At 36.0% G+C, this 26,756-nt stretch overlaps 2 protein-coding genes across 5 annotated transcripts in view; one reads left to right on the forward strand and one right to left on the reverse strand.

Moving 5' to 3' along the window:
- LOC139691043 (nuclear envelope integral membrane protein-like) lies at positions 1–15,534 on the reverse strand. 3 transcript variants are annotated; one of them, XM_071588767.1, is made up of 8 exons: positions 15,258–15,534; positions 15,022–15,140; positions 14,727–14,934; positions 12,569–12,735; positions 9,382–9,597; positions 7,979–8,103; positions 642–803; positions 1–541 (listed from the first exon to the last, which is right to left on the reverse strand). In XM_071588767.1, the coding sequence occupies exons 1-8, from the start codon at positions 15,331–15,333 to the stop codon at positions 421–423; spliced, it is 1,194 nt and encodes a 397-aa protein (XP_071444868.1). In that variant the 5' UTR covers positions 15,334–15,534; the 3' UTR covers positions 1–420. The 3 variants fall into 3 exon arrangements, with proteins under 3 accessions (XP_071444868.1, XP_071444867.1, XP_071444869.1); XM_071588766.1 differs by having other exon boundaries at positions 1–559; XM_071588768.1 differs by lacking the exon at positions 9,382–9,597 and having other exon boundaries at positions 1–559.
- Positions 15,517–26,756, forward strand: part of LOC139691044 (tubulin epsilon chain-like) — a 20,502-nt gene continuing 9,262 nt past the window's right edge. Inside the window, exons 1-8 of one of the 2 annotated variants that reach the window (XM_071588770.1) lie at positions 15,652–15,741; positions 15,815–15,970; positions 16,025–16,062; positions 16,146–16,261; positions 17,103–17,291; positions 23,394–23,514; positions 23,779–23,930; positions 24,018–24,158. In XM_071588770.1, coding sequence (XP_071444871.1) covers positions 15,717–15,741; positions 15,815–15,970; positions 16,025–16,062; positions 16,146–16,261; positions 17,103–17,291; positions 23,394–23,514; positions 23,779–23,930; positions 24,018–24,158 — 938 coding nt within the window. In that variant the 5' untranslated portion in view covers positions 15,652–15,716. Of the gene's footprint in view, positions 15,542–15,651; positions 15,742–15,814; positions 15,971–16,024; positions 16,063–16,145; positions 16,262–17,102; positions 17,292–23,393; positions 23,515–23,778; positions 23,931–24,017; positions 24,159–26,756 lie in introns of those variants that run through there. The other variant, XM_071588769.1, reaches the window with a different exon arrangement.

The following is a 26,756-nucleotide window of genomic DNA, read 5'->3' on the forward strand; positions in this document are numbered from 1 at the left end:
ATTTTACTTTTCGGTGAATAAGCAAACAATTGACCAGCTGAAATATCAATATCCCAAATGTTAGATAAATATTAAATTAACATCCAACAAAGATCATCTAAAAATACTGTACTTTCTTGAACACTTTGAACGTATTCGTAAAAAATAGTTTCATATTTTGAAAGAACATTTAGAGTCTTTCAGGAATACTCCATACACATGAACCTCTTCTTGCTTGGTCCTTCCTTCATATTCCGTCATTCTGTCCTTGTGTTATAAAGGTAGTAAAGCTTTAAACAAGTTGTAAGTACAGCATAAAAATCATCACACACACAACGTTATGGCACATCACACCCCCAAACACTACTTCATCATAAAATACATGATAAATTATTTTCTTAAAAATCATTCGTGACAATACAGGCTAGAAATCCAAAACAATCATTCAGAATCCGATTCTTCGGTGAGCAACTCAGTCGCAGCACTTTGACAATCACTCTCGTGGCTAATGATTTCCTCCTCACTGACGTGTGGTACCTCCCCCTCGACAAATGCTGCAAACCTGTAAGTATATTTGCCCCTAATGAACCATTTTCATCCATTAGCATCACCACAAACAATGAAGCATGTACAAGGATGGTCATTACGTTACAGCAATTCACCTCACAGGATCCTTGAGTTTCAGCACAGTTTTCCATGTATTACAGTTTGGGCTCGAGCAGTGCTTCTTTAGTTCCCCCAATGCCTTCTTTGTCTCTTTCACACCTTCCTGGACAAACTCAGATTCAGTCATCAGCTTCACTCGGGGGGGGAACACTTTTCTCCTGCAAAAGATATCTCATTTAGCTACCATGACCTTTACTATTTGAGAATACATATTACAAGAAATATCTCCAACAATGTGCAAACAATGCAACTGGAGGACTAAAACAGCTATGGCTTAAAACATTAATATCTCCTAACCCACACTCTTACATTCCTATTGCCCTTACACTTTTGTACACCCAAGGGTTTACATACAAAAACTGAATTTCATGTCAGGTGACAATTCAGGAGTCACATTTATATGTTAAAAAGTATGCAACATGTTCACCACAAACTATTATGATGAGCCACCAGAGATTACTTTCCACCATCACTTAGCCTAGTGAAGATTCAGTTGGAACCACAGTAAAACATAACTGCCTCATTGATCTATGCATCCACAGCTTTCATCTATTAAAAAATAGACTTCTCTCAAGGAGACAGGAAGAATAGTAGCCCTAGATGGCAGAAGACATAACAATGTGGTTTTTTGCAATTTGTAAACCAATGTACATAATTTGAAGGGCCACCAAGAAATGCCACTATATGTCTTGATGAGCTTACTTTCAGTCTATCCTTTTTCTAATATGATTATCAATATTTTCGAATAAATCCAGGAAACAAATGGCTTTAAGATTCAGAATCCTTGGTAATTTACCTATTAAAAGTAGGCTTTGGACTGTCGCTATGTGCAACAACAATTATGTCTTTTACATCTCGTAGACTAACTATTGTTTTCCCCATGTTAGTCCCTTCTTCAGTTTTCCATACGTCTTACCCACCTTAATGCCATCTCAAAAGCCTAATTTCCTCTCTGTCATCTTACCATGTTGCCTAACATTCTCCGATCTATTAAAACTTTTTACAGCCTGCTTTTGCTCTATATTTCCTCCACCCACTTCTTTTGACTTCTTCAGATCTCACCTAACAACTTCATCATTGGTCTTCCCTCTGTACAACTTATTTCCATCAATTCTTTATCATTTGTACATCTCAAAGGCTTCCGTTCCATGCTCATCCTTTGGTATTAAAGCCAAGGTTTTGGAATCGGAGAGCATTACGCTCCATGTTAAAGTCATCATAACACATTTCTTCCTATCTTTACTCAGTGAAACATTCATCGATTCCCTTCTGCCAGCTCCTTTGCCCCACTTGACTGCCCTCATTATGTCTCTCTTACTATGCTTATTTTTCTCCATTGGGGAGACTCCAATATGAAGTGCTACGTTGAATAATGACAAAAATAAATATTTGTAAATCCAAATAAAAAATAAATTTCAAGGAGAACTAGGTTTCACTGTGGGGCAGAATGATCAGGCAAAGAAGTTACATCCATGCAGGTATAGATATATACATACGAGGGTAGACACATAAGTACCTGGCCTGACATAGAGATGTTGGTAGTTGTTTGAAAAATATCACTGTATTAAAAAGTACACAATCTATAAAGCATATGTTTCAAGTTTGAAGATGCCACATAGTTTAGTATTTGTTTGGCAACCATCAATAGTGAACGTTTTCAGTGAATTTGTGAAAATGGAGAAAATTGGTCATTGTTATGTGATACAATACTTCTATTTGAAAGATCTCAGCCCAACCAATATAAAAGCTAAACTGGATTCTACTCTGGGTGAGTCTGCTCCTATGTTTACAACAGTAAAATATTGGGTGGCACGAGGCCATACAAGCTGTTAAGACGAGCATCGCATTGATCCACCCAATGAGGTGACGATTCCAGGAACGGTGAAGAAAATCCACATAGTGATACTGGATGATTGTCAACTGAAAGTGCGCGAGCTAGCAGACCTAGTAGGCATTTCAAAAAGTGTGGTGAATCGCATATTACCTGAAAATTTGGACATGAGAAAGCTGTGTGCAAGATGGGTGCCAAGTTTGCTCACACTTGAGCAAAACCAGTGTCGTGATGATGTTTCAATTGAATGTTTAGCCAAGTTTCAAAGCAACAAAGCAGAATTTTTGCACCGTTGGATATACCATGGATGAAACATGGGTCCATTACGCCACACTCAAGACAAAAGAACAATCGATTCAAATGGGAGAACTGTCTCCAAAGAAGGCTAAGACCATTTCATCCGCAGGCAAGGCCATGACATCAGTGTTTTGGGGTGCACGTGGGACAATTTTCATTGACTATCTTGAAAAAGGAAAAATTATCGATGGTGAGTATTATGCAAACTTATTGCAACGTTTCAGCAGAGAAATCAAGCAAAAGCAGCCATATTTGGCTAAGAAGAAAGTGGTGTTTCATCAAGACAATGCACCAGCTAACAAATCTGTTATTGCAATGGCCAAAATTCATCAATTAAAGTTTGAATCGCTACCTCAAGCACCCTATTCACCATTTTCTTTGTTGGGTCGGATACTTCTGGGACCACCCATGTATATTGGCTGTGGGGTTGGGTTGGCAATTGGGAGAGGGATGGGTTCGGAGGCAAGAGAGGGGTATAATACCATCCTAGACCACTGATTGGGTTGTTTGGGACAAAGTTAGGCATAGGGAGAGGTAAAGGGTAAAGGAGAGTGGCACCTCGCGGTTGCCCCTTTACTTTCAGGATTGCATTTTACTATTCATGCAAATTACAGAATACCTTATGCTTTACACAAGACAAAGTGGAAAAACTTGACAAAAGGTGGCTTCTACAAATTGCAGTGTAGGAACTGTCCAGATATGTATTTCAGGCAAACTGGAAGAAAGTTGAAAGGAAGGTTCCAGGAACATAAGTCTTGCTTCAAGAGGAATAATTCATCTTCTATGTTTGCCAAACTTCCACTGTGGAAGAAACATCTCATTACAAATGTATTCACCTATATGGATGTAACCTCTTTGCCTGATGATGATGCACCACAGTGAAAATTGGGTCACATTAAAGTTTATTTTTTAAGTGGATTTACAAAGTAAAAATTCATGTTCTTCTCTTCAAGCTTTGATAAACTTTTTTTGACTCCCATTCATGCTCCATCATTTCAAACCACATTATACTGTACCTCTAACACTTTCCAATTTAAAATGCATTACATAATTAAATTTAAGTCCAAATCTGCATCTATCTCCTTCGAAGCCTTATAAGTTAATGATGTTTGTAATGAATTCCAAACCTCTAAGTAACCAAACTGGTACCTACCAGTTTCTTAGCATTTTCCATGAGCCTGCAAAAACTTGTACAATTGTGATGGTGTTTGAATGAGGCATTAGGGATTATCAAACTCTCTCTTCTGAAAATCTTAATTGCATTTTTTGCACAACCATGCCCCATTCCTAGACCACATTCTTCTGTCTCTGAACCATCTCAACTTTGCAATGCTCTTGTATTTCATCCCTTATCAGAATCAAGTGTTTCCTTACAGGCACATTATATTTTATTTATTTTGAAATCATTCGGACAATCTACTTATTATAAATGACTACTCATTGGTATGTACCCCTGGCATGCCACTAGATTATTGGAAGCTGTTTGCTGCCAATAAAATCCTGTAGCACATCTGTCCCATATTCACCATCTCATTTCCCAATTCATTATTAAGGCAACTCCACATTGACTCTTCCTCCCAAGTTTTTACCTCAAACTTATGTGAATAGTACTCAGTAATACAATATTATGTGGAAGACCAGACTTCAATTAATGAAGAACAGACATGTTTTGAAAAGGTAGAGGTACATAAAATGCCACTGGCATAATAAGAACTATAGGAAAAGATAAATCAAGGAGGCAGCTACTCTGTATTTATCGATTTAGAAAAGGACTTAGTGAAATGGGATAAAATTATATACACTTTATAGAAGAAAGCAGTGAATACGAGAGAAGACTCATATTTAGAGCAGGTACAATCCTTTGCCCAAAAGGAACAGAGTGAGGAACAAAACCAACAGTTAAGAAGATAGAGGAAGTGAAAACTAAATCATTATACAAGGATTTATAGAGCATTTCACATTTAGATGACAGTATGGGTCTTATGGAAGATGCCATTGTCAAACATGCACTGTTGACATACTGCTTTAGAGGCAGTAGAAGTAACTGCTATGAATACTACATCAAATTTGAAGTTTTTCTTCTTTCATTGTTGATTTTAAGTTTTATAATTCATTAGTCATTCATGCTAATAAGTATTCTATGAAATAAATCCTAAGAATCAAAAATGAGTGTTTCCTATAAGTAAGAAGATATTATATACTTAGTTATCACTTTTTATTTTCCCTATTGTGCTTCTCGTTTCAATGCAAAGATAGTTTATCTATTATTTCAAACAATGTTATGAATCCCTGGATTAATGATGCAGACTCTTCTCTATTGTGCTCTGAAATACATAAATTACCTAATTATGCGCTACATGATAGCTTGAGCGGTAATTAAGGTCATGACTGTGTACATGAATCAGATGGCAAATGGAATTTTTGTTGAGAAACAAACAGTGACAACACCAGTGAAGATGAGGTTGAATTTCAGCGACTGCTTCAAGAACAGCTGGGTGGACTGTTAGAACTGGCATAACAGGCATGTAATTGTGAAAAAAGCTATTAATCTGGAATAAAGCCCATAGTGCTTAGAAAAGTAAGCAATGATGAAAATTGATGTGACATTTTTGTGCACTTTCTTTAAACCAGAAATCAACCCAGAAGAAAACAAGGTATCATTAATGAGCACACAACTCCTAAACACAGTAATAGTTTGACCGCAGAACAGTGCCAAAGAGATTATAATATATTTTGATAGTCCCTTGATTTACCAAGTACAGAAAAATAATATTGAAAAGAGTTGCAGCCCAGCTTCTTTTTTTTAATAGAAACTTTCAGATATATCAAATATTTAGCAAATATATTGTTTTATTGAAATAAACAGTAATTTAAGTCAAGGAGATCTCTTGAAAAACTCCAGTGAAAATCATTTTATCTTCAAACAAATGTTCACTGATGTTTCAATTTAAGACTCAATGTTTTGCCCATTGTGACCTGCATAGTATTAGAAGACTACAAAACATTATTTCTTCAATGATATAAGTTGAGTTCTAAAAATTATCATCCAAGCTCACAAAGTTGGCTGGAGAGGGCTTGGAATTGCAGGGAAAGTCAAAAATTCAAGAGCATTAAAACATTTCTAGCTCCCTTTACTTTGGAGGTAATTTCTTAAATCTTTCATTAAAATAGTTAGCCTTTGCCCAGTCCACACACAGCATACAGAGGTTTAGTGCTAAAGATACACAATTTAACAGGAAACCATTTTTTACCTGTGTTATTCGTAATTTCAGGTGTAAAGGCTATATATCTTACATCAACATTTCAACTAGTTATAAAACAAATATTAGTAAATCATTGAAACAAGAATTACATTATTCTTTAAATAAATTAAATAGAAGTTAACTGAAAATCACCTGATAAAGATAATGGCAGAAATGCTTTGTTTCTCAAGGGAATATAATACATACAATACTTTTTAAACTTCAGTTTTTAAAATTAAAATAAATACCACCACTAAACTTAGTGATTATTTTTGGTTTTTACTACATTACTATTACAGTTTATAAATATTTATAAATGCCTAGCTTGATACCCAGCCTAATGTAGCAACTAAGTCCTGCACTTTCCAGGATTAACTATCCATTGAAAATCATCAATATTTTTGCCATAGGAAAATGAATAAGGTGGTTTCCAACTTCCTTTAGTGTTTTTAACATGACATTATCATTTAACAGATGTTCACTTCAGAGAGTAAAAATCATTCGCCTTGACCGGGATCACTCAATGTCTGGCCAAGTGCTTTAGCCAGTTAAGCTACTGAGGTATGCTCTTACATTCCAAAATATTGGAGGCTTTTAAAGGAACGAGATGCAATGATGCATACAATCTCTGTTTCTTTAAAGCCCCTTTAGCTTAACTGGCTAAAACACTCAACCGGAAATCAAGGGATCCATGTTCGAATCCCAGTCAAGGCAAAGGATTTTTACACTTTGAAATTACTGTATTTTAAGAACTTATATATCATGTTAAGGAGAAATTTAGGAAACTCCAAGACCAACAGAGAACAGGCCTCTCTTTTTATGTAAAGGATAGAAGTACCCATGATTTCTTTAGAGCTGCAAAGAAAGTCTAAGTGAGCCCCACTCCACAGAGGCAGAGGAGTATGTGTTGCAAAAATGTCAAGGGCACCTACAGTTGGGTATTTCAGCACTCTAATGGTTCAACAAATGGAATGAAAGGAAATGGGTAGGGAAGAGAATCTGAGAGATATTCTCACTGGTAAGCTATTGAATGAAAATATTGATGAGGAAGGTTTTGAGTGACCTTGCCATGATGAGCCTAGGACACAGAATAAAAATGTTTAGTGTTATCCAAGAAACTTTATGGGGATACATTTTTGTAGAATTGAAAAAAACTTTGAAGATAATGATTTTTGGTGATTTACCAATTCATTTAAAAGAAATATACATTTAAAAGTAGAGGACCTGGAACAGACTGCCCTTGCATTATGTGTTAACCAATGTTTAATGCCATTAGTTTTTACTTTAAGTGCTTCCACTGCAACTCTTTTAGGCTACACTGATGAGGTCATTACACTGTATGTTTCGTAAAAATTCATTCTCTCCTCTTTTGAGATGGCTCATTAGAGGAGGTAGACATTGCTTTCCCCATATCTTCTGTTAAGCTACATTTGTTGCATCATATTTCATCCTATTGTATCCAGTGGTTCATCTATCTTCACACTTCCAAAAGTATGGTTCACAAATATTGTGTTTAGCAATACTCTGATAATATTCTTCATTATTTTATCTTTATCTTAAAATGGGCTCTATTCAATGATGCAAAGAAAATTTATTATCTAGAAGAAATCTCTCTTTTCAGTTGATCTGCAAATTTCAATCTTTCCTCAGGTTTCCCACTTCCATTCCTATTTCAAACCACTAAGGCCACAGAATTGATTTTATCCCTAATATAAACTGAAGATTCAATAAATACCATTATTTTCAAGGCAATGCTACACCATGCAAATGAAAGTAATATGTTTCCTTATTTTTCGTATGTGGCATTACTGACATAAATTACATGAATTCATATAAAACCTACACCATACTACTTTTTCCACTATGCCACAAGTGCTGAGTGCCCAGAACATGTTATGTTCACTTTAGAGACCCTCAGTTTTCTATGAATTAGAAAGAGGATATAAAAACACATTCTTCTCACCAGTATTTCTTTGCAGCAACCACCACGAAAGAGGGGAAGTTATACAAGGAAAGCATGACAATGATTACAGAAATTGCAGCCTCTTGAAAATCAGTGCTGAAAAATATTAATCCAAGAGATGTGGCCTGCGGAGAAAAAAAATCATAAATAATACTAATTTACCAGGAGAATAAGAGACCTTGAATGATTATACAAAGTCTCTTTTATTTGATAGGCAACATTAAGCGTAGTAAACTTAAAAGCTACACTTCTGGCATAACAAAAATTACCTAGTTGCCTGATTCCATATGGCCAAATTTTTCTGGAGTATTAATAATCTGTTTGGGCAATTTTCTTTTCAGAAGCACATTAGCATAGGCATCTCTACAAGCAATTTGATGCCTCAGTTTCAATAATTTTTCCAATAGTAACATGACTAGTGAGATTATTTGTACTATTATATAGTACCTGGCAATTATTAATTACGAAACCACTAGCTGGACTTTTAAAAGATTTAAAAAAATTATTTGCACAAATAATTTTTTTCAATCTAATAAAATATTCAAAAAGTACATGGAAGTATGCACTCCTGTAAAAATTACAGTAGTAAATCTAAAATTTTCCAAATTACCAATCATATTTTAAGAAAAAAAGTTTGAACATGCATTTTATTGAACACCATTCTTCAAATTCAAAGGCAATGAACATATCTTCGAATCATGCAACACTTTTACTATGAAATGTAGGATAACATACTCTAAGAGCTCATACATTAAGAGCTCAAAGTTTTGCCCTTGTCTTAGTCCTCTCCAACTGCTTGTCTCAGTTATTTCATTCCTGTTCTTCTTTCCTCCAGTCCTAATTATGCCAAACAATCCTACATGTTTCCATGTCTCTTCCCTTTCCATTTTCTTTTCACCTGTCCTCAACCCTGACCTGTAATTCTACAAGCTTCTACATATTTGCTTCCTCTCATCTGTAATTTTCATTTATTTTTTTCTTTGATTTTTTCTCTCTGGAAACTGTACTTGGATTTATTTTATTTTTTTAAGCTTCAATGGACCGACCACATTAGAGTTATGTACAAATAGGACACTATTCTAATATACCATTTTGAAAATGCGCAACTTAGAAGAAGAAGGCCTCTGAGAGGGCCGAAAGCTCGAACAATTTACCATGTGAGTGTCCTTTCAAATGTTGCTATTCTATTCTATTTGTGTTATATTGTGTCAGCCCATTATATATATATATATATATATATATATATATATATATATATATATATATATATATATATATATATATATATATATATACATATATTTATACATACACACACAAATGTAACCCTTACAAAAAACATAGCACTACAAAATCAAGCCATTCTAACAATAAGTAGAGAAATAATATGACTAATAATTTACCTGCAGACTCCATTTGATAAGATTTTTGCTCCGTGGATCTGTAACTGGCCCAAAGCGATAGCAAACAATGAAACTAACAAAGGCAGTAATGCAGGTGTAGCTCAGGACAAATGAAGGATATTCAACTAGCAGTGTCTGGAGATTGCTCCATACCATCTGAAGCATATAAACACTCACTGTCCACCCTCCAACTAAAAACATCAGCATGGCAGGTCTCTGCAAAAGGAAAACATCCATAGATGCAAACCATTTACCCCACTCAGATTATGGTATCAGAATGATTGAAAAATCCTTTCTCAGATACCATGGACTTTTGATGAATGATGGTTGAGTTAAAGTATCACCAGATTTTGGTTTGGTCTTCAGACCCTCTCAAAAACCAACTCATTTATAGCTATAAGTATTCCACTTGTGAAAACCACCATTACAAACTCCATCGAAATTCATCTTTCTTATTTGGAAAATGATCTTTCAAATTCTTCAACAGATTCAGGCGAGATGTAGCAGAAGTTCATCATTATGTGGAAACAAAATTTTCACTTTTCCACAGATTTATTTGTAACATACAATGCGTTTCAGTTCATCGAACCATCTTCAGGTACAAGACAGGATTCAACTTGTAATACATCATAATTATACCTGTTTGAGGAAGGGGGGGGGGGAGAAAAGAGTCAGGAGTAAGGTAGGCGGGAACAAAGAGGGGAAATGGAAAAATATGGTAAACCCAAAGAAACAGGGTAACTAAAGAAATGGAGAGATAAAAAGAGGGGGGAGATAAGCACTTGTGGTCATTATTTGAGAGGATGGTGGCAGGTAGCTGGCGGTAGGAAGGAGGGAAGAATAAAGAAGGTTCAAGTTGGAAGGAGACATGGAAGGGATGAGGTATAAGTGATTCTAAGAAGGACATTATCAGGAAAGGGTTATTCGACACATACTGAGAGTGGAGGGTAGGGGGTGGTTAGATGGGAAATACACTGAGGGTGGAATCAATAGGAGAGAGGGAGTTTCACTTTTTGCTGTGTAAACAGGATTCTAAAGAGAGGAGAGTGGTTTATAAAAATATTTTCGTTTAATAGAACATTCATATTTAATTTTACAATTTCATTTTGCTCTGAAATATCAAGTCTTTTGCCCTTATTTTCGTAGTGTAGAATCTCCGAATTAAATTTATATGAGTGGGATAATTGTAGTAGATGCTTGGCTAGGAGTGATGTTTCATCCAAAGTCCTCTAGCATCTTTCATGTTCTTTTATTTTAGTTTTCAAACTTCTTCCGGTCTGGCCTATGCAGTGCATATCACAGGAATCACACTTCACCTTGTAAATGCCGGATTGTAAGAGGGGTTCTAACTTGTCTTCATTGCGGCAAAGGATTTTTCCCAGAGTATGCGGATTATGAAATGATATGTTCAATTTTCTTTTATTACATTTTTCTGCAATCTTATTAGAAAGATCACCTACAAACAAAAGACACCACCACTTTTTGGGTTTTTCTTGTGTTGGAGTAAGAGAGCACAACTGGGAATAAGCTTTAAATATTTCTTTCTTTAAGAGATTGGTAACAATGTTTACACTATAGCCATTGGATACTACTATTGATTTTATAGTGATCATCCCAGCCGATTCCTGCCCCCCTAGAAACCAGAAACTGTCAGTCTTCCATTCAATGATACACCGACTTGTTAATTTACCCCAAACTACAAAACATTTCAACCACGAGTTGGACACTATGATAACATATGACACTGAGAACATAATATATCTTTTCAACAAATGCAACTTAGGTGATAATGATGACGAGGTGGATATTCAAGATTAATGATTAATGTTCTGGGAACTTCTTGCTCCATAGACTCCATCTTTCCAACAATGATACCAGTCGATTTTTCATGCCTTCATAGCCATATGATTTGTAAAAAATACTTTAAACATTATAAATATGAAAATCAAATGTTACTGCACCAACCATGTAGCATAGGTAATAGATATTACACACTACATTACTGACCTTTCTGAACATGAATGACTTGAACATGTTCGCAATATTGGTTCCTTTACTATTTTACCTGTTCTAGTGAAATTGGTTACACCTTGAACAACAGTGGTCTAAGATGCAAACATGATTGGTTGGTTTACATTGAAGCATAAGCTGAATTAACATTGTTGTCAAATGAGTCAGGGTAAATTCTCTGATTATATAATCATACCATAAAACCCCTGCAACTGCATTTTGGGAATTACATAGCCCAAAATATTATTCTATTGGTTATATTTCATTAGAGTACATATTTATTTTTATTGTGAAGGAAATGCTTTTCTGACACAAGACTTAAAATTGGGCTCTCTAGAGCTAAATAAATTTACTTAAATGGAAATTAATACTTCATGCAAGCACACATGACAATATATAATAAAAAATTCATTAATTTGCATTATTTTTAAGTTTTATCATCTGATATTTGGTTCCATAATTATTCAAAAGACAAATGAATCTTGTGGTGAGGGTTCTTCCAGAAGTATATGCTGCATAACTTGACATGATACAAAAAGAAATATTGGTACATGTCTTTGCTCTTTTGATTTTCCAAAATTGTTGATAGTTATAGATGAAATAGTCTTTCCATATTAATGATTATCTTGTTCAGAAATATTTGACGTGGCTAACATAGAGGCTTCCCACTGAGAGGACCCGGGTTCAAATCCTAGAGACAACAAATATTTTCCAGTGGTATCCTGATCCTTACTTGAGGTGCTTTGTGGAGAGCACTTTGAGTGAGTACGACGTCCATCGGATGGGACGTTAAACTGTCCACCCTTTGGCACCTTTCGACAAGAGAAGGCTAATGCCAAGTTTCTCTCCGCCCTTCCTTTCTCAACCTCCCCTAATGGCACAAATGACCTGAAGTGTCGGTTGCCTCCCATAAAAACTACTACTTATTTTGGACCAAAAATAATTTAAAAAATTGAGAAACACAATGACAAAGCCAGAGACCAAATATTTACATCCAGAATAGTTCGCAATTTTCCTATTTCTGTTAATGAGTAAAACAAGGTGACAAAATCATGTCAAAAAATGTCTGACTAAGTAGGTTTCCTCTTAGAGACACAGGTATTGCAGGGCATGTTAAAAACAAGATTCCAAACAGCACACACTAAGAACATGAAATGACGGATTGAGATATACATACCCGCGGGAGGAGTTTGCTGAACATGAAGAGAATAAACAAGAATGATGCACACACTCCAAGGGCCATTCCACACAAGTAGTAAAAGAATATGTTGTGGCTCAATTTTGGTGCTAAAGCAAAAAGCATAATACCACCAACCATCATAAGCACCTTCCAGAAGTCAATCCCTGGAATGAGAGTTTACAAATCAAAAGAGAGTTGTGGAGGGATAGTCATAGAAATAAGGAGGTACTCAATTCCAATTGATAAACATGTTATAATATTGATCAGAAGTGCACTTGAATGATAAATAACTGATGCATTTTTCTCCCATATTGGAGCTTTCAGGAAAATTTCCTGTTCTTCAAAATACACAGGATAAAACATTTTACTTCACATTCAAAGTAATCATCTACGACGAATAATGGGCATTACATATAATGCAATCATGTTCGTGTATAGGAAATATGACATTATTTTTTGAGGTTTCCTAAATAACTGATGCTCTAATATCATTCATTTAGATGTGGCATGGTAGCCTAGTGGGTATAGTGTGTATACATATATGTATGTAATTGCCTAAGGATTTATAATTTATATCTTAATTCAATTGAAACCTTGATATCAAGTACTATCAAAACATTCTTGAAGTATACAAATTCTTATTCTTACTGAAATATGTTGCCTGAATCTACGATGATACTTAGAGTAATGATACCAAGTCTATTGAAAATCCCTTTTCCTTACTTCTCTATGATTTATAAAGATACACCGATCACAACCAGTGCTTATTTTTTGCTATGCTAGTGCTATGCTGAAGTTTTTAAATAATTTCTTCGTATTGATATAAACAAATGATTTGAACTCTAGGGTTGTTTCTAAAGTATTGTAGGGAGTTGCTTTCTCATCCACCTGCTCTTTGGATTAATCTCTTCCTTTAAAATGGTATATTTCCATCCCATTGGAATGTTAGTCATGATGCCCACATTTATAAGAAAAAGGGCAAAAACGATGTTCATATATGCCAATCTGAACCGTTTCACTTATTACTTAACTATTTGAAAATTGTGTCTGTTTTAACTGTTTCTCTAAAGAATGTAGTTCTTCTTCAGCAATGTGGATTCTTTGACGAATGTTCCACATTTGCCAATTTTGTTAATCATAATAAATATACTTTAAAATTCTTTAAGGGTAATTCACAGTTGAATGCAATTAACACAGACTCTAATAGTCTATGATGAAGGTGATTGCTCATTCTTGGTCAGCTTGTAAGTTGTTAGCCAATGTGGTAGTTGGTTACACCAGATTAATAGCTATCTATTTGATAAGTCCCTCATTTTTAAAGTCAGTTCCAGTTATTCATCTCTATTTTATTCCATATCCAAATCCAAAAGGCATGGGTCTGGTGATTGACAAGGTTTGACACATAGTGTCAGAAATTCATAAGAATAAGAGAGGAGGTGCTTCAAGCACCCACGAGTAACAAAAATTTTAGCCCTTTCCATATTTCAACTTCTATAATGAAACTCGTTTTTAGCAGCTCTATTAGCATCATTTCACTAATGATGTATTCGCGCCATCTTTCTTACACTTCTCTCAATTAATCTCCCATGATAAGGGTAATTCTTTTAGTAAATAGAAGGGCAATTCATCTGGGACTGTATAGGAACACAACACGGACTTATTTCATCCTTTGGCACTTCTTAACGGTAAACAAATTTAAGATGGAAGAAACAAGTCATTTGAGGTGAAGAAGTTAGTCTGGAAAAGTAATCATAATATTACACATCCTCATGGATAAGTACAAGTGTGTTGCTGAGAGTCAGCGAGAGTTCTGTCACACTGAATTAAAACATGTACATGTATTCTTCCAGGTGTACTTTTGATGTGGCTACCGCACAAGTGTGCCCTTTTAGATTTTACAATTAGTGAAAGTAAGCAGAAAACGCGCCTTGATCTCCATATTCAGACCCAGACATTGTAAGAAGTGAAGCGTGTAGCTTTGATGAAATTCATTTTGTTCATCGCTTTGTTCAGATAATAAATTCAATTCGCCATCATTACTTGAGAATCATAAAAAAATATCAATCATCTGCATTGTCATATGTGGGGCATAAATGGACATGCCTATATGGAAATGTCCATCGAGCTATATTTAATGACTTAATCTCATACTTACAGATAGCGTTGAAATTGGCATGATACTCAGCGTCAGTGTAAATACCCAAACAAGATCCATTAAAAGGATGTAATGTTATTTTCGGACTTCTGGACGAAAATAAGTTAATACTCCAAGAAGATTGATGAGACTCATGCTGCTTATACACATCCATCGGGGTAGGACCAATGTAAAACTCATACTGATCCGGAGGAATAGAAATGGCAACCTGAAGAAAAAGTACATTGTGTTTGTTAGGAAGTCATTCTACGGTACTGAGTAGGTTTATCACTTAAGGTTCAAACATCATACACACCGAAACAGTTCTCCACATGTGTAGAACAGTTTTTGCCTGCGGCGAATAGCAGTAGATCTCCAGTTTTTTATCATCATACCTTAAACAATGATATTTGTCTCCAACATTCAAATTATGAACTATCCAGGGAAAGAAACAAGTTAACGTGAAGTATTGCTATAGGTATTTCTACCTTAAAATGAAATTTTCAAACTCAAAATATATTCCAAAATTTCACAAATGAAATCAAAACTTACCATTGAGCGCCAAAGTGCACGAAATAATTATTTCAAATACAAAAACATAACTTATTGCTTTAGCAGATTCAGCCATTTTTGAATGTGCAAGCCCCCAAACAAACTTTCTGTGGCTACTGTTGAGCACTAATTGTGCTAATTTGCATATGATACTTGCTATAACCCAGCTCTAGATTTTTTAATCATATAACTTTTAATACTTGTGCGTTCTAACCCAAATGATATTAAATAGTGCATTTAGTAGGGCAAGATCCATGCCGAGAAATAGCCGCCTTCTCTGAAATGTAAGCATTCGCATTAAATTTCGCATTTCAATTGTATTGGGGAACGAGGTATTTATAAGTCCAGTGATCATACAGGTTAATGAATTTCGTAGACTTTGATTTATTTTGAAATGTGACTGGTTATTTATTCCGATGTTGCAACAGTACTTTATTATGTTGACTGCTATAATCAGCAATGAGTGACTTCATAGTGATTCAGGGTATTATGCACTGACTGATATGATGATTTGACAATGTCATAGCAGATTTTCAATAATGAATCTTTCCATGCAGTTGGACAGTGTGGCAATCAGATCGGAGGCCAGTTTTGGAATTTAGCTCTTGGAGAATATGAAAATCAGGAACACAAAAAATTCAAGGATTTATCACGGTACTCCAGTAAATTTGCCAGAGAAAATGCCCGTTTTGCTGAACTCGTTCACCGTGAGAGTTCCAATAGCTTTTTCTGGGACGTGCATGGTATTGAATCATCTAAATATGAAGATTCAGGGTGTCCAAAACGTAGAAAAATTAAAGCTAAGGTCGCCTATAAATGGAATATTTCCTTTAATAATGCTCACGATGCCGAGTTAGCCTTAATATTGAATTAAATTTAACATTTCAGGCCATCTTGGTTGACATGGAGGATGGCGTTATATCTCAGCTAAAAAAGAGTAAGATTGGTGATATATTCGACGATGATCTCAAAGTGACACATTATCCAGGTTCCGGAAATAATTGGTGAGATATGTCATTGATATGCATTAGTTTTACTTTAGTATTTCATGAAGATTTATTGTGGTGACTGGGTATAATAAAGAATGAATGTCATTATCATATAGATGCCCCTATTAAGAGAAGAAAATCAAAATATGTACCGAAGAACATAGGAGCATTTGGAAAGTATTTTGGTTGTGGTTCATTCGTCGGAGAAGATGGGTAAAGATTTAAAAATAAAGTCTATATGCTATACACCAGGGAATCAGGATGTGCCAATGGGGTGTGTTATTTTTCCTATCATGGGCCATTTTTAGGATTTGCGTATGTTTGAGGATTTTTCTGTGTATGAAGGGGTACAGATAACCACGTCGGATAAGGGAGGCTGAAGCCTCGAAAGGAATTTATTTCCGAAATCAGGGTTGTTGCAAATGCGGTAGTCTCGGAAAGTAAGAGAATACGCGATTAATTATTTAGTATGTAGAGGACGACAAATATTGAAGCGAAGATTCAGTTGTTTGTTTCTGTATGTGATATCGACTGCGGTGTGTAGTTAGTTGTTGAGGAGGAAGATTTGTATGCCTCTTTTATATGTATGTATTTGTGTGTATTTTTAGACTTCGGTTTTGCCATATTTTATGCCCTATTTATTTAATAGTGTTTACCCCATTGGCTATGTCAATATAATCATAACACCTAACCCCATTTTGTTGAAACTTGTGCAGAAACTTATTTCAGTACATTAAATTAATGTTGTTTGTCCTGAGCTGTTCATATGCCAAGGGCATTAATTGTTCATTTTCCTTCTGTGCATTAGATTTTGCTCACTGGCTCACATTTCATGTGAGCGATTTTCTCATTGCAGGGCTGTAGGTCATACAGTGCATGGCAAAAAGTTTCGTGAGGCTTTAATTAATGTGATTCACCGGGCGGTAGAAAAGTGTGGATGCCTACAAGGTTTCATTCTCCTTTGCTCCCTTGGCGGAGGCACCGGCTCAGGACTGGGAACATATATCTTAAAAATCCTAGAAGAGGACTTCCCCAGAGTGGAGAGGTAAGTTGTAGCCGTATTGCCCGCAGAAGCTATTTGCAAGTATTTGGAGGAAGAACTTGGGTATTGTGGTTACATATTACCAATTAATATCAAACAAATGTCCTAACTTGAGTTATTTAAAACCAAAAATCAATTGGTATGAATTAATTGCCTATTAACTGCATTAAATTTTGTTTGACGAGAAATAATGAAATGTTCAAAAATAACATTTGATTTCAATTTATATTATCTATAGTTGGAAAGTAGACATTTTAATCTGTATTTTTTGCACTGAATGAACACATTGTATTTCTTATTTAATTTTCACTTAAAAATGATTGTTTCCTATGATTATTTTATGAAAAGTTACTGCTTGTTAAAAAATTAATTTTGGAAAAAATTGGAAGAACTGAATTCAGTTGCAAGTATAGAGTGCATATATTATTTCATCATCATTATCTTATGTACCCACCAAAGGTAGTTTTGGATAGTCCATGATAACTTTCATGAGCATGTCTCAAACCAATCATCTGGCTTCACATTTTTTCCAGTCCCCTCATCAAGGTGACATGATTAACTGTGTCAAAAGCCTTGGTTAGGTACATGAAAATACTATTAAATAACTCATCCTTATCCAGAGCTGAAAGAATCCTCCCTACAAACCTTGCCAATGCTAATTAGGTACTATTTTCTTCCAGGTTAATATATCTCACATAATTTTGAAAAATTATTCAGTAGAGAAGCAGATGATTGGAGGCATCACTTTGTGGAAGTGATTCATACTGGGAAAGAAAATATTTTGTTCTTCCACGAACATTTTATCATGCATGACCTGGGTTGCAACTTACAAAGTCACATTGTTTTATTTATTAAACAGAGTGGAGTGGGGAGGTGAGGGTAAGTGGCAGGAGGGGAAAGAGAAGATGAACTTAATTGTGTTTATGTGTGGAAGGAGGCGGGAGAAGGCGGTTGGGCCAGGCGTCAGTGGGAAGAGGGACTGTGGAACAGAGGAAGGTCTTGGAGGGGGAGCAGGAGGAATATATCAAGTCATTAACCAATATAATCTTACAATGAGTGTTCTTGGAAATTTCCAAGGCATCTAATCTTAAACCCCTCTGCTCTAAATGTACAATCTCAGGAAAGAAGTCACTTGTGTGGTTATTGTCCAGTAGGTGCTTGGCAAAATGGTAGGAAGGATTTCTGTTTGTGAAACAGGTTTAATGTTCTTTCCCTCATTCACTGAATTTCCTCCCTGTTTGTACAATGTAAATGTCTGAGCATTCACAGGGCAATTTATTCATACTTCTCTTTTCCAGAATGGGAATTTTGTCCTTGCTGTTGGATAAAAGATTCCTTAAGTTGCCTTTGTTATAGAGGGCTGGTTTTATCATGTTCCTTGGAAATGTTCTGGTCACTTTACGATATAAATTCCCCAGAAAGAGAATTATTTTTCATTTCGTTGTGTTCCTTGGGGATGGAGTTGAATATGGATGTGACTGCTATTTTATCTAATTTATTGTGATACAATTTTTTTACTAATTGAGAGCAGAAACAGTTATTATAGCTATCCTTTTTATTATTTGGAGTTCTTTTTGAGTGTTTTGTGGGGACAAGGGGATACTTGTCAAACAGTGGATCATTGTGTTGAATACCACTAATTTTTGGGGGAAATGTCTTGACCTGAAGTGAATGATGTGATCTGTATCTTTTCTCAAAATGAAGAAGGTATCTTTTCTCAAAACGGAGAAGTCCAGTTGCTGATTATTTTTTTAATAGTAATGTCTAAAAAATTAAGGGAGTAATTAAGCTCTTTCTCCATGTAGAACCTGATGTGTTTTTCCAGGAATTTAGAAACACCAAGAAACTCTCTAGTTATCTTTGTGAGCCTGCCCACTCAAAATATATCATCTATGTAATGGTGCCCACAACTATATTTTTCACTAAGTTGTTTGAAGAGGAGAACAGAACACTTTCTACCTGTTCCATGTAGATGTCCGCTAGTAGAGGTGATACAGGGGATCCCATGGCCAGACCATGGGTTTATATGAAGTATTTCTCGTTGAATTTGAAATAGTTCTGGGATACACATGTTTTTAGGAACATACAAAACTCACTAATGACTGGAAACGGAACCTCTTTCCAAAAAAAGATCTTTGGCTAACTGGAGGACTTCTTGGGGGGACCCTTCGGAAATAGGCTGCAGATGTTGAAAGAGACAATGATGCATTTCGGTAGGGGAGTATTAACTCTGCAAGGTGGCTGGCCAGATAAGAGAAGTTTTTGACCTCAAATTTTGGGCATAACTTGGTATATTCCGTGAATATACTGTTTACTCTTCTTGCCAGGTGGTGGGTAATTACGAGCCGAAGCATAGTGTTGGAATATTTAAAGGGGAGATTATTATATCATGAAACATTGTAAAAGGAAGAGTATGGCACCTCCCCCCCTCCTCCACTCTGTTTAGTATATAAAGCAATGTGTCTTCTGTTGTTTCACCAGATGATGACTTTGTAAGGCAAAACCTAGGCTGTACATAATAAAACATGTGTGGAAGAGCAAAGTATTTTCTTTTCATGTAGTCAGTAGAGAGATTAGCTGCTAGTTTTTAATACAGTCTTTTTCTCCTTGCTTGAGTAATGATTTTATTTTGGCTATTTTGAGATAATATGGAAATACACCTAACTGATGCCATGACCTTGCCTGCAGATGAAACAGTCTTCCCCTTCTATGTAGCCGGTTCTCCCTTTAGAATCTATTGTTTTGATTGTACTTTTGTCTCTGGTGAAATTTTTTTCGGGTTTAAGTAATGGACCCATTTTTCCTCCATGGTTATGAAATGGTGCAAAAATTCTGCTTTGTTGCTGTGAATTTTTGCTAAACACTCAATTGAAACATCTTCACAGCACTGGTTTTTCTCGATTATGGGCAAAAGCGGCACCCATTTTGCACACGGCTTTCTCAATTCCAAATTTTCAGTTAATATGCATGTACCCCTATTTTTGAAATGCCTACTAAGTCTACTAGCCCGTGCTGTGTCTGGAGTCGTCACCTCATTTGGTCGACCTATTCGATGCTCGTCTTGACAGCTCATATGGCCTCATTTAAACTCTGCAACCCAATATTTTACTGTTGTAAACATAGGAGCAGACTCACCCAGAGTAGAATCCAGTTCAGCTTTTATATTGGTTGGGCTGAGGCCTTTCAAATTAAAGTATTATCACATAACAATGACCCATTTTCTCAATTTTCACAAATTCACTGAAAACATTCACTATTGATGGTTGCCAAACAAATATTAAACAATGTGGCATCTTCAAACTGGAAACATATGCTTTATAGATTGTGTACTTTCTAATACAGAGATATTTTTTGAACAACTACCGCCATCTCTCTGTCGGGCCGGGTACTAAAGAGACCACCCTCGTAGTAGGGACATGAGGAGAAGAATTGCACTAGGTAAAGAGGCTTTCACTAGAAGGGAATTGATGACAGGGACATTGAGTAAGGATATGAAGAAAAGGGTCATCAAAACTTTAATATGGAGCATAGTTATGTACAGAAACATGGTCACTGAATTAGGATGATAGAAGTAGATTGGAGGCTTTTGAAATGTGGGTGTGGAGAAGGATGAAAAAGGTGAATTGGAACAATGAAAACAATTGAGGTAGTGCTTGGAATTTTTGGGGAGGCAAGGGGATTGTTGGAAGAAATCCTTTAAAATAAGGAGACAGAAAAGATGAATGCAAAGCATATTGATTGGCAGTGGAATTTTGAAGACTGTGGTAGAGGGGAGAATGTTAGGCAAACGAGGAAAGGGCAGAAATAGGATAGGAATGTTGAATGGGAGGAAGGAAGTGTACAGAGATGAAGAGGGTAATAGTAGGATTTTGGGTTATGTTTTGATAGGAGAAACAAAATATTTATTTGGTAGTTGTGTCCATCCAAAACCTACCTTAGCAGGTAGATTACCTAATTTAAATATTTAATAATTGAAGATATTATATGTACATATGTTAATTAGGTTGGAAAAAAATTCTTCATTCTACACTGATATGCATCGCTTCCACAAAGTGACGCCTCCAACCATTCTATAATTAGGAGTTATCAGATACCTGTATAATTGCCATAACATAATAAAATTATCAAGGATAATGGTATTCACTTATAATCAATTGATATGCCTGGTTTGTGTATAAGTATCAGAAAAAGTTTTGGAAAAATAGATTTTTTTCATATATTGCTACAATGCCTCAAAATTCTTTGAAGTACATCCCTTGACCATTGCCACACTTTTGCCAGCAGCTTTACCGGGACCAAAAGGTTCCCTGGCATGTGGATTCCGGAAGGTCCTTAAGGGTACAAGTGCATGTTTCTTTGATGGTAAATAAGGTCTCATGGTGTTGTCCTTTGAGGCAGGATTTCAGGTTTAGGAATAGGAACTAGTCTGTTGGTACCAAGTTGGGACTTTAAGGGAGTTGGGAATTGTCACGATGCTGGTGCAGAAGTTCTTCGTTATCAGACACTGGACTCTGCTTTTTGCTGTCCATCAAGACCTTTGGGATGAGTTTAGCACAGATCTTTCACATCCCCAAATTTTCAGTGATAATGGTGTGGACTGTCGTCTTATCAATGCTAATACAATCTGCGGTTGTGCGCACCCTTAACTGACTGTCTGAACTCAACATTTCATGTATGCATCAGGGAAAAATTGTTCCCCATACTTTATATACAAACCTTGTAGTTTATCACAAAAATTTACCTAAGATGCATTTATAACAACTCATACATGAAATCATTGCACATACTCTGAAGATGCCACAACATCAGAAGAGCTTGGTACAGCCAGATAATAACCAAGATAATCATTTCAAAAGATCATGTGAAGCCTTGAGTTCATTGATCGTTATTGTTCAAAATTCTAATAATTGAATAGTTTATTGATGGGCTGAACCCAAATTAAAATAGGTAATTGCGTTAGAAAACACTACATAATTATGATAGTAAATATTATCAACAAAAATAGTATGTACTTAAAAAAATGTAAAGGAAGTAAAATAAAGGGAATTGGAATGGTGCAGTGACTGGCTTCCCACCATGAGGGCCTGGGTTTGAACCGTAGAAGTGGCATGGTTTTTCAGTAGTATCCCAATTCCTACTAGGGATAATATTTCGAGAGAGCACTTCAAGTGGAGTATGCTGTCTGTTAGATGAGATGTTAAACTTGGGACCTTTCGTTGAGAGTAGGCTGATGCCCGATTTCTCTCTACCCTTAACCCATCCCACTCCTACTAAGTTACACCACCTATCCCTATGGTGACTACCAATAGAAAAAAGTAGTAACCCATTTTACATTAAGAATGAGCAAATATTTGGTGTTAGTGATACATGATGTCATTCACAGGTGATGATACAATTCCTTTAAGTTCATTAAGAGATGAGTGATATATGGCTGCTTTAGTAGTAATAAGAGTTAACTACATTATATGAGGCGCAAGCCAATATTGCACTGGTAGAATAACAAAGGAAGACACAATGTGATGTTTGTTAATGAACTGCATTCATTCTTGCCAACCAGAAATAGTATCAAGGTGAGCTAGAGAATGAAAATGAACATAAAGCAATCTTAATTTTTTCATTTATCATGTCAACCTTTATTCAACAGGAAATGGTTCATTAAAACTTATGCATGGAGTTAACTTTTCTACAGCTGTGACTCGGACAATAGAATCAGCAGAGGAAAGAAAATTAGAAAAGATGGAAACGTGGTGCTGCAAAGGAGTAATGAAAAAATTGAATTGGTAGAGTAGCAAATGAATGGCCACTTTGTTGAGTGTGTGAAAAGAGGAGTCATTTGGAGAAGAAGCACTTATGTGAGAAGAAGAGTGAGACTTATCGGACACATCCTGAGGCTTTATATTTTACCTAAGATTTTAACTAAAGGAAGGGTAGAGGGAGAAATCAGAGAGTGAGGTCACAAGAAGTAGACAATCCAAGATGTTGCCAGGAGCTATGAAGAGTTGGCAGGTTGAGAGATTGTATAGCTGTCACAAACTAATCCATCCTCAAAAATTGAAAACCTATAATGATGATGATAAACATTCTTATTATTCTTATTCTTTCCAGGTTTGTTGGTTGTGTCTACCCTGATGAAAACGATGATGTCATCACATCCCCTTACAATGTTATGATGTCATCAAAAGTATTAACTGAACACGCCACATGTGTGTTTCCTTTTGACAATAAGGTAATATTGACAATTTCATATTTTGTATCCATTCAAATCATGTGCTTTGAATCCAGCAATCTGCAACATCAATAGCCCTTACATGCATTACAGGCTTATATGGAATATTTAAATATGTTAATCAGTTCAGATAATTGAGGTTTGCATTGCATGTCACCTTGAATTAAATTTTCTGCAAGAATGAAAATCTTCATGAACAGTAATTTTAGGAATCAGTGGGAAATGCACACAATTAATTTCTCAGTTATTGTGCATTATAAATAGGCTCTGATCAGTATTTGTGACAAGATCCGTGTGTCCAGCAGTAAGAATCCTCATGTGTCAAGGCACTTCCTATCTACTGAGTTGTTGGCGAGAAACAAACCCTTTCAGGACATGAACAGCCTCATTGTGAAAATGCTGTTGGATTTAACCAGGTGATGTATTGATGACCTCCAGTTGATCTGTGAATTAACTGTCTATAGCTTCACTTAACTCATCCTTGACGGTGATTTCTCTTCTAGTTCATCACGATATTCTGGCTCATTAAATTTGGATATGAATGAGATATATTCAAATATGGTTCCCTTTCCAAAAATGCATTATATTTCCAGTGGACTGAGTCCTCTGTATGATCTTAATTACCGATCATCCTCATCTTGCAGGTATGAAATTTTTTAAATATAACTTGAGACAAATGTCCTGATATCATTTTATATGCATTACTACACTGTCCAATAATTAAGTGAACTGAGGCCTAAAAAACTTTATTTTGAAAAATTTAGTCTGCATCGATTTTGTCCCATTCACGATTGTATCCACATCTTCCCAGTGGCCTCCCCTCCTCCCATTTTTGCGTTTTTGAGGTAGGAAAAAGTTGCAGTAGGCGAGATCTGGCAAATAGGGAGGATGATCAAAGATGGTGATTGAATTTTTTGCCAGAAACTGGCGAACAATCAATGCTGAATGTGCAGGTGAAGGATCCATCCATCATGTTCGGTTAAAATAGTGTGCACTGTTGATTTTCCTAAATTCAGTTCATCAGCCATCATTCAGACAGTTTTTCGAGGATCGGTAAGGACAAGGGACTGCACATGATCATTGTTGTCGTCAGCACAGGTGGTTGAAGGTCGTCCTGGCCTTGAATCATCCATGGCATCTTGTTGGCCCTCTTTAAAACACTTAATTCTCTTGAAAACGGATGTTTTCTTCAGAGCATTATCACTGTAAACAGCTGTCAAGATTTCAGTTATTTCGTGATAACTTTTACCATACTTCACCAAAAAACTTGATGCACCAAGCACAGTGTTACAGGCATGCTTGCATACAATAAAGACTATTTAGATGAGGAACTAGAAAAGACCTGTTGAAGTATCACCACAGTAATAAAAGTTGTAAAAGGAGGCATCAGATAATTCTAGTGGATTGTCACTGGGGGTGTGGCCGTGGAATTACCTTGACTGTGACTGCACTAAAGTTTTGTTGTGGCATTTCTTGCAGTCTCTTTGAACTTGTCTAAGGGAATACCTTTTGTGTTTTTTGGTGGTAGATTTAACCTCATGGACTGTGGTGCATTGCATATGATTTCTTCAATTATATATGAGTTCTGTTCAATAAGTATCGTGAATTTTGAATTTTCACGGGTTACGTATATTTCATTTTCGATTTTTGATGGCATTATGTTGGTACTTATGTCTTTCACTTATGCCGAAAAGTTCGGCCATTTTGAATGTTCTGTTAATCGTTAACAACTGTTTTGCTTGGTCGTGTTTTGGCTTGTCTTCGATTTTTGCCTGTTCCAAAAAATGCATCCAAGAATCTGTATTAAATTTTGTGTGAAAAACGAAATTAAGTGTGGAGACGCATTCAGAATGTTGACTGTGGCATATGGAGAAGCTACCTTTGACCGAAGCAATGTTTATTAGTGGTACAAAATGTTCTCAGAGGGTCGAGAAGATGTGAACGATGAAGAGCGTGCCGGACGCCCGAGCACGTCAACAGCAGATGAAAACATTGATGAAGTGAAGAAAATACTATTGGCCAATTGTTTAATCACCATTAGAGAAGTTGCTGAGGACCTAAACATATCAGTTGGCTTATGCCATTCGATTTTTACCAATGATTTGGGTTTGACACAGGTCACTGCGAAATTCGTACCAAAATTACTCAATTTCGATGCAACGCATTAACATTGCTAATGAGTGTTGGACTCTGTCCACAATGACCCAAATTTGCTCCAGTGGGTCATAACTGGTGACGAATCATGGGTTTATGGTTATGAAATGGAAACTAAAGCTCAATCATCCCAATGGAAGCTGCAGCACAAGTCAAGACCCAAAAAAGCGGGCCAAGTTCGGTCGAATGTGAATGTTTTGGTTGCAGTTTCCTTTGATTGCAGGGGCGTGGTGCATCATGAGTTCTTGCCACTGGGTAGAACAGTAAATAAGGAATATTACCAGCAAGTTATGCGCGATTTGCGCGAAGCAATCCGCCACAAACGCCCGGATTTGTGGAAGAACAAAAATTGGCTTTTGTAACATGACAACGCCCCTGCTCACACATCGTTACTTATGCGCAAATTTCAGGCCAAAAACAACACACCAATGATGCCGTAGCCAACGTATTTCCCAGATCTGGCCCCCAGTGACTTTTCCTTGTTCCTTAAACTGAAGAGGCCCATGAAAGGACGTCGCTATGCTACGATTGACGAGATAAAGACTGCATCGAAGGTGGAGCTGAACAAGATCACAAAAAATAATATTTTGAAGTGCTTCGAGGATTGGAAAAAATGTTGGCACAAGTGTATAATATCTAATGGGGATTACTTTGAAGGGGACAAAATAGATGTTCATGAATAAATAAATAACTTTTGGAAAAAACACAAAAGTCGCGTACTTTTTGAAAAGACCTTGTATTATGATTAGTAATTCATCTCAACATCTTGCCCCTTTAAAGTCCTTATTCACAGTTAAAGGGAATGCCTTGGCTTAACTGGTTATAGAACTTGGCTGGAAATTGAGGGATCCTGATTTGAATCTCAGTTTAAATGAATTAATCTTTTGGAAAATACAAGATTAGAAAAATCAAAGGTTTATGGAAATCAGCACATAACTTTCATTTGCTGTACCAAACTCCATGTTCAAACACTGTTGTCCAGCAGTGTACACATTCAATAAAAGCAGGAATCTGAAGACTTTTGAATCCAATACATTTAAGAGAATCAGAAATCTAGGGGCTAAGTCAAACTGCAAAATTTACAAAGG

The sequence above is a fragment of the Hetaerina americana genome, unplaced genomic scaffold (genome assembly GCF_022747635.1).
Source record: "Hetaerina americana unplaced genomic scaffold, ioHetAmer1.1.p SCAF_3, whole genome shotgun sequence".
Classification (NCBI taxonomy): Eukaryota; Metazoa; Arthropoda; class Insecta; order Odonata; family Calopterygidae; genus Hetaerina; species Hetaerina americana.